The following is a 9,235-nucleotide window of genomic DNA, read 5'->3' as shown; positions in this document are numbered from 1 at the left end:
CTTTCATACTTTAAACAATCATCCTCTAAAATAAAATACCAAGAACCTTTAAATCAAAAGATTTTATATCTCAAAATTCAAAAAGAAATAAAATATATAGTAATAAATTATAAAAAACTCAATTTAAAAAATATAAAAATTTAATTAAAAATTTAATAAAATTATAAAAACTAAACCTAAATTATAAGAACGGTGAGCGGTAAAACGTAACGAAGCATATGTATGTTGCTATTGGTATTGGAAGTAGAAACATTTAGGCAAAGTAGGGAGAATACGTGTCGTTATTTGTAATTGCAATGCATGAGAACCCAAAATACACCAAACATGATCTGAGTAACGCTATACAATGGCCAAAGCTAAGTCTCATTTCACACACATGCTCACTAATAAGTATAGAGCTAGTAGCTTTTTGATCTCTTTGATGATAAAATCAAATTTCTGGTATAAAGCATGCAGCATATATATATATATGCAGCTTTTTTATTTTTATCAATCGGGTAGAGATGGTGCCTATGCTTCTACATATTTAAAAAAATGACAAAGTCCGATCCAAAAGAAGTGAGATGTGGGGTATCAATTTAATCAATGTGTATATATATCTCACACGGTTTAAACAAAGTCTTTGTGTTTATTATTGTTACGGTATTATTAGTATTCCCTATATCACACTTTGGACTACCTTAATTATTCGCCATGTAGTATCCAACCCCCTTTTCTCTTTTTTTTTTTTTAATCTTTTTTATGGAAAAAAAATATTTAAATAAATATAACATCGATAATCTTACTAATACAATAATCACTGGTATATAGAAAAATGTCTTGAATTTTAGTCTCAATTCACATTAGTCCTCCATATATGTGTGTGTAGTAGTGGCAATAAATATCTAGCAACAAATTATTTTTGTGCCTTGTTATTATAATAAATGTGACTTTTCTTTTTGTTATAATGATTCTGAATAAACTTTTGGTATACATAATTCATAAGTCCAAGCATGTCCTATAAAAGTGGCCACAACAGTCCTATATATATAGATGTATGTGTGTAGACTCTAATAATTTTTTATATATTCATAGTCTTTTGAGATGATATTATATGTTGTCTATTATTTTTGTTTGTTACACATGTACATAAAAGTGAGGATCTAGAGAATATTAAGATGTAACAAAAGGTAAAAGATAAGAAAAATAACGGAGATGATATGTACAATAGACTTTATTTAATATATGATGCTAAGAATGGTACATACATACGTAACGAAGCACCTCAAAATCTTATAAAAAGGTCCCTTCGCTCACTTCTCACACACACACCCCCACTCTCTTCTCTCATCATTCCATCCTGGTCCCCGCTCCTCACTTCGTGTGCAATTCGTCCAGAAACCAATTCAAATCCCCATTTTACCCTTCCCTTCCTTAACATGGTTAATCGAGAGCAGAACCCTCTTCAGAACACATCATCATACCCGACAATACTTCTCATTACTGTCTATCACTTTACAAAGGACAATCCTTATGCTCTTGCTCTTCTCTCTCCCCATCTCTCTCTTGTGGCTCAACCTCGAACCCTTCATGCTCTGCCTTCACCAGAACCCCAACATAACACGTGTCGCAAGCATATATTGCCGCTTCGCCATCCCTGACCTCCTTGCCAACAGCCTCCTCCACCCTCTTCGCATTTACCTCCGTAGCAAAGGGACAACATGGCCATTAATGTGGTGCACCTTACTTGCTATTCTCCTCCACGTTCCCATCATCATTCTTTTGACCTTCAAGCTTCACCTTGGCGTCGCCGGAATCGCCATATCATCCTTCCTTGCCAACTTCAACACTCTCTTCTTCCTCCTTCTCTACATGTACTACACCTCTGTCTCCCAAGAATTATCTCTAGCCCTGCCACTGATTAAGGGAGCACACCATGTTGGAGACGCCACGCTTAACTTCATCAAGGAATGGGCCATGCTACTCAAGTTCTCCATACAGAGTTGTCTCGCTGTGTGCTTGGAATGGTGGTGGTACGAATTCATGACAATCATGGCAGGCTACCTTTACAACCCTCGTGCATCGCTCGCCACCGCCGGCATAGTGATACAAACGACATCTCTTTTGTACACTCTGCCGACGGCGCTCAGCGCGTCTGCATCCACGAGGGTTGGCAACAAACTCGGAGCAGGGCAACCCGAAAGGGCGAGCTTGTCGACAGTGGTAGCCATAGGGCTATCACTGACAAGCTCGATCTTGGGGTTGCTCTGGACCACAGTAGGGAGAGAGAGATGGAGCAGAGTGTTCACGGATGATAGGGAGGTTGTGGAGCTAACAATGGTTGTGTTGCCGATAATCGGAGTGTGTGAGCTGGCAAACTGTCCGCAAACGACTTGTTGCGGAATATTGAGAGGGAGTGCAAGACCGGGTGTGGGAGCAGCCATAAACTTCTGCTCGTTTTACATGGTGGGAGCACCGGTGGCGATAGTATTGGCGTTCGTATTGGGAATGGGAATGGTGGGTTTGTGTTATGGGCTTCTAGCAGCGCAAATGGCGTGTGTGGTTTCGATTCTTGTTGTGGTTTATAAAACAGATTGGGAGAGTGAGTCTTTGAAAGCCAAAATCTTGGTCGGAAAGAGTCACAGCTTGTTATCATCACGTGCAGAAGAAGAAGAGGATCAAACACTCAAATGTGAAGAAGGTGTTGTCTTTCTCAACCCCCAATAACCTGCAATTGCAACAATATATACATTCATACGTGTACCCATCGAAAAGCATGCATGCTATGCTTTCTTATAATTATTAAAAGCTTCAGAGGGTAAGTGATGACTTCATATTATTGTTTTTTTTTTTTTGTTCGTTATGATAGTTTGTGCATATATTTTTTTCATGAGAAGAAGGTTAGAAGAGAAGAAAAATTTATTATTTTTTATTATTAATTAATCGTTAATATTTAAAAGTATAAATTAAAATATGTGGTTGGATTATTAAATTAAAAAAATTATGTTGATAATTAAAAATAATAAATTTTAATGATTTTCTATTTTTTTTTAATGATAAATTACAACCATCTTATTGTCGCTTTCTTTTTCACCTTGATGCTTCTCCGGATCCATGCAAGGTTTGGTAACTCTAGCTAGCTAGATATTTAGATGGTTCGTTCACCACATGATTTTACATAATTGTAATAGTAGGGTTTTTTATCTCCTCAATCGTATTGGTTAACCCTAAGAAATTGATGATCATTTTTTTCTTTTTACACATCATTTGGTTTAATTGAAAAATATTATTTGTACACCAAAATCAGCCACTAAAATCAGCTACTAATATATTTGTGTATAAATACATATGTGGTTTAATTTATTTTCAATGTGTATTTTATACTGATAACTGATTTTGGTGGCTAATTTTAGTATATAGGTAGCATAACCCACTTTTATTATATACATCCAATGAAGCTCTCTCGGGCTTTATAAATGCAATGACAATGAAAACCTGTTGAATTAAATACGTGCGGGTTACGAATTAATTAAACACAATTATTTGTGATTAAACAATACACAACAACTAAACTTAGAATCCAAAATGGTGAGTTTAAAGTACATAAAGACACTGCAATCTCAGTCAAATTCAATTTTAATTTGCAATATGGGTATATAAATAAATTTAATCCTTATATAAAATCAATGAATAAGATTGTGATATCTATACCGTAAATAATGTAAAGGTTTGAGTTCAAATATCATTCTTTTATGATAAATCTTTAGTGTATAAATAATGAGTAGGCCACATTATGGGTAATCTCATCATCAAAAGAAGAAGATTAAGTTAATGATCACTGTTGCGTTGGTGATGAATAATACTTTTAATTTGATGAAAATATTTCGTGTTAAAATATAAAAATACTACCCAATATATATATTTTTCTAATATTTTAGATGGAATAATATTAAAAATAATGATGTCCCAACAGCGGATAATTCCGTTATATTATTTTGTTTTTAACCTCGTAGCTCGTTGGAAACAATTAATATTTAATTTTAAAATAATAAAAATAAATCATTTTTAATTATTTAAAATTTATTATAAAAATAAATTAAACAAAAATTAAATATCAACTTATAAGTATGATAGAATTGACATTCACAAAAACATGTGGAAGCATGTGTTTGGAAAGCATGCATGTGCCGAAACACATGGTAAAAGGAATGTCATTATGGTACTTTCATTTATGATATGAAAAATCTAAACATAAGAAGTGTCTTTCATGACAATTATATGCAAGTTATAATCAATAATGATCTCAATATATATCTTGAGATTTTCTTTTTATATATACTTTGAACAAGTAATCTCTTTAGTGGCACGTCCCTTCCCACTTCCCAGCTTTCACTTCCATTTGAATAGATCAGATTAGATATTTAGTCATATGCGAACAAGTTTGGCACAAAAAGTATCGATAGGAAAGCGACATGTAACGGTTTTTCTCAAATAACTAACAGCCAATTATTAAGTAGGTTGTTAAAAAAATCTAGAAAACACCAAAAATAGTATGTTATTTCAAAAAATTAATTTTACTATTACAGTAAAAAAACAAAAACCATCTAAAATTCTAATCACTTCACTTCCTTCTCCCACATCTTTCTTCCTTCCCCCTCCTCAAAAAAAAAAAAAAGTCTCTCTTACATCTTTTTTCCCTCTCTCTTTCCAAAAAAATAAGCCTCCTTTTACTGTGTATGTATTTTTCTCCACTGCACTCTTACTTCTTTCTGTCATACGTTCAGTTCTTTCTGCTGTGTTTTTGCTTTCTTCCACCGCGCATTTTTTCTCTTTTATGTATCTTTTTCTGACGTGGTTAACCTTTTTGTCGTGCTCTTGAGCACGCTGTTTCAAAGGAATACGACACCATCACTTCATCGGTTTTGGATATTATTTTGTTTATGATTTTGGATGTTATTTTTTCAGAATTTTTAGATGTTGATGATTGTTATGTATGGTTTTTTCTTATGTTTCTTGATTAAAAAAACATCCAAAACAAAAAAAAGAAACATCTAAAATTAAATTAAAAAAAATCTAAAATTATTGTAAAAAAAATTTAAAATTTAACAAAAAAATATCCAAAATATAATAAAAGAAACACCTAAAATCATTGTTGTACAAGAACTTTTAAAGGTGATCTAGAAGAGGAGGAGGAGGAAAAATATGGAGGGCGAGGCACAGAAAAAAAGAAGAAGAGAGGCAGAGAAAAAGGAGAATAGTGGTGATGGGGATCGGAGGATGCGTGTTTTTTTAGTGCAAAACTAGTTTTTAAAATTTTAAAATAATAATTTTTTGAGAAGTTAATTGTTTAGCTGTATATAGAGTTTGTTCCCTAAACCTTCTTTTACTCTTACTGTTAATTTTTTTAGTCAACATTTTTCTATCCAATTTTATCCCTATCTCTACAACAACCATCATCATATTATCACCAACACCAACATCATTACACATACATATTTCTTTCCATTGTACCCACCAGTCACTATTGTCATCTCATCCTCGCCACGAGCTTTTCAGCACCCACCACTCACTACACCACTAGCACTGCATTAGCCCACCCCTCCCCCTCACCCTAGAATACACCCACCATATCACCTATAACCACGACGCCCCCTCTCTCTCTCTCTCTCTCTCTCTCTCTCATTGAAGCCTTTGCCATTTTCTCTCTCACCGTCATAACTCAAAACCTTGTGCTCCCCCATCATAAATTCAGCCTTAATTCCACACAAAATTATTATTAACAACAACAAAATAATATACAACAGAGAACAATGAGAAATCAATAAAAAATTAAAATTAAAATCAAGAAAAGGTAAGATTTGGAAGAGGGAGAGTGAAGGTGGCGTGACGATATAACGGTGACAATGAAGGATCGTGGTAGGTTAAAAAGGTGTGATTTTGTTAATATTAATGTTGATGACGATAATGAAGGGATGCTACATTGAGGGAGAGCGTAAAGTGGTGAAATGTGGTGGTGGAAAGGTAGAATGGTCGAGTAGTAATAATGAGAGTGAAGGTGGTGCAGTGGGATGGTACGGTGGTGCAACACTCGACCAAAGTTGTGGGGTGGATTTAAGCTATGTTAGAAGGATGGAGAAAATGAGTGTATGATGATGAAAAAATATGGGAAGAAAGTAGTACATGAAAGAAGGATAAAATTAAAAAGAAAAACGTTATTATAGGTTGATTCTAAAAAATTAATGTAGGTTTAGCTGATATCTTGCTTTGCTTGTTATGATTGTTATTTATTTACTGCGGTTAGTTAGTTAGCCTTATTTAGAGAGGAATCTTTTCTATTAGGTTTTGTTAGTGGTTTGTTGAGATGAGTCGGTATGTGTATATATATTTCATATCCAAGCTAATAAAGCAGTTGCAGAAAATCATTTTTTTCAATACCAATTCTGGTTCTAACATGGTATCAGAAGAATTTCTCATACTCTCTACATTCTTTTCTGATTCTCTTCTCTCTTTCTCGAACCTTCCTTTCCTCTTCTTCTATTTCTTCTTTTCTCCCTTCTCTCCAACCTCAAAATTTTTTTCTGCAATGGCGGCGATCGATGAAGCCGATCCTTTTCTGCTCCATTCCTCCATTGCCTTGGTCATGCAAGTGCTCACCGATGACAATTATCCTTCATGAAAGAGATCGATGAAAATGACGCTCAATGAAAAAAACAAGCTTGGATTCGTTGGCAGCACGATTTCGCCACCTGAGGACGGTGCATCTCATTCTTCCAAGCTCCGCTAGCGTCGTCTGAACGACATCGTCAGCACCTGGATTCTCAATTCTGTTTTCAAGGAGATCGTATCGAGCTTGATCTTTGCTGGTTTTGCTCATGAGATTTGGATAGATCTAGGTCACCGACTTCAGCAAAAGAACGGTCCTCGAATCCATGAACTTCGAAAAGAGTTAATCAATCTGAAACAAGATTCTCTCTCTGTCTCTCAATTTTTTACTAAGCTAAAATGTGTGTGGGAGGAATTATGCCATTTTTGACCTTCAGTATGCTGTAATTGTGGCAGTGCTCGTGAATTTTTAGCTCATACTGATGAGGAATATGTTCTCTTATTCTTCATGGGATTGAATGATGTGTACCATCAAGTTCAGAGCCAAATTCTGTTAATGAAGCCTTTGCCTAGCATCTTTGAAGTTTTCTTGTTAATCGTTTAAGAAGAGCAGCAACGAGGACAAACTCTTGCTCCTCCAACAAGTAATGAGACGCAACTGGCTTTTGCTGTGAAGAACACATAATGCAACTATAAGATCTGGCAAGGGAAGAAAGATAAGCTGATATGTGCTCACTACAGTTTACTCGACCACACCAAGGGCAAATGCTACAAGTTGCATGGTTATCCACTTAATTAGAAAAAGCAAAGTCCAGCCATAATTCGGGTTAACCATGTGGACACAAGTCAGGACATTCCTCTTCAGCTTACTTTTCAACAATATCAACAATTAATGTCACTCTTCTCTGCACAAGTTCCATCCAAAATGCCCACTATTATCACTGTTGAAGCTTCAAGTGTAGGGGAAGGTAAACTCTTCTCTGTCGCTTTAATTTCCACACTTAGAGTTAAATCTTGGATCTTAGATTCTGATTGCTACTTGCCATGTGACCTATAATTTGGACAATTCCAAACCTTTAATTTGAATTGCAAATAAGTTTGTGGTTCTCCCTAATTATACTCGCATACCTATACTTACTTCTGGTTCTATTTTCTTATCTCAAACTCTCACGCTCATCGAAGTATTGTATGAATATGATTTCAATGAGTTCCTTATTGCTAAAGCAGCATTTTTATGTTCTTCTTTCTGATGTTGATTTTGTGATTCAGGACCTCCTAAACTCCAAGATGATTAAGAAAGATAATTGAATTACGGATTGTATGTTTACACACACAAATACACCAGTTTCTATGACTAAAGGTGTCAATGTTAATGAACCATCATGTAATAATGCCAATTGTGATAATACGTTAGCCATTTCTGATTCTTGTAATGCAATAAGTGCAAAATTGTGGCATCATAGATTAGGCCACCTTGCTTTTCATGTTTTACAGCATTTGCCTTTGAATTGTAATTCTTCAAATTCTAATGAAAATTCATTGTGTGACATATGCCCTTTGTCCAAGCAAAAACAATTGCCATTTGTTTCCAACAATAATCAGGAGTCCAAATGCTTTTCATTGATATATTGCGATACTTGGGGTCCTTACCATGTTGCTACACATTTGGGGGAGTGGTATTTTCTTACTTTGGTAGATGATCATAGCCGATATACCTGAATTTATTTGTTGAAAGCCAAATCTGATGCTGCTACCATCATTGAAAATTTTTTTGCAATGGCTCTCACTCAGCTTGGCTATGTGATTAAGAAGATTCGGTCCGACAATGCACCTGAGTTGTCTCTTACTGATTTTCTAAAATCAAGAGGTTCTCTCCACCAATTCAGTTGTGTTGAGCGACCACAACAAAACTCGATGGTGGAACGGAAGTATCAACTCCTTTTGAATATGGCAATGTGCTTGTATTATCAATCAGGTATTTCAATTTATTTTTGGAGTGAATGTGTACTTTTTTTATCAATAGATCCCGCTCCTCTATTCTTAGATGGAAGTTTCCTTACCAATTACTTTACAATAAGACACCCACATATGAAGACTTGAAGGTGTTCGGATACCTTGTCTATGCTTTGACTTTGCCTTATTCTAGAAACAAGTTCTCACCAAGAGCCATTCCAGCAGTTTTTCTTGGCTACCCGAGAGGTTACAAAGGGTACAAATATGATCTCAAGAATAGAAAGTTCTTTATTTCAAGAGATGTGATTTTTCGCAAATTGAATTTTTCCTTCAAGCTTGGTAGCACTGATTCTTCCTTACCTGATCCTTTTGATGATCATATCCTTCGTAAGCCACTTGAAGTTTCTCTTAACACACCTCAACCCTTTGCTCTTGTTACACTCGTTCTTATTGTGACACAACCACTAGTTGAGACTCCACAGCCGTTGAGACGAAGCCAGAGACTCCATAGGGCGCCTACTTATCTTGCAGACTACCATTACAACAATGTGGTGAATCCTTTCTAATGTTACATTTTTGTTCTTATGAGAGATTGAGTCTAACATACAAGAATTATTGTATACAAGTTTCTGATTTCTATGAACCCCAATTTTATCACCAAGCTGCCAAGTATCCTCAATGGAACATGGTATGGCTAAGG

The 9,235-nt window shown here is 35.2% G+C and overlaps 1 protein-coding gene across 1 annotated transcript; it reads left to right on the top strand.

The window, feature by feature from the left end:
* On the top strand, window positions 1,279-2,801 carry LOC107614280 (protein DETOXIFICATION 55-like; the record flags this gene model as incomplete). Its single annotated transcript, XM_021112198.1, has 1 exon — window positions 1,279-2,801. A coding segment is annotated over one exon (1,428 nt), but the record flags the coding sequence as incomplete, so codon positions are not given.

Source organism: Arachis ipaensis, chromosome B01 (genome assembly GCF_000816755.2).
Source record: "Arachis ipaensis cultivar K30076 chromosome B01, Araip1.1, whole genome shotgun sequence".
Lineage (NCBI taxonomy): Eukaryota > Viridiplantae > Streptophyta > Magnoliopsida > Fabales > Fabaceae > Arachis > Arachis ipaensis.
This window is presented reverse-complemented; position numbering and strand designations above follow the sequence as displayed.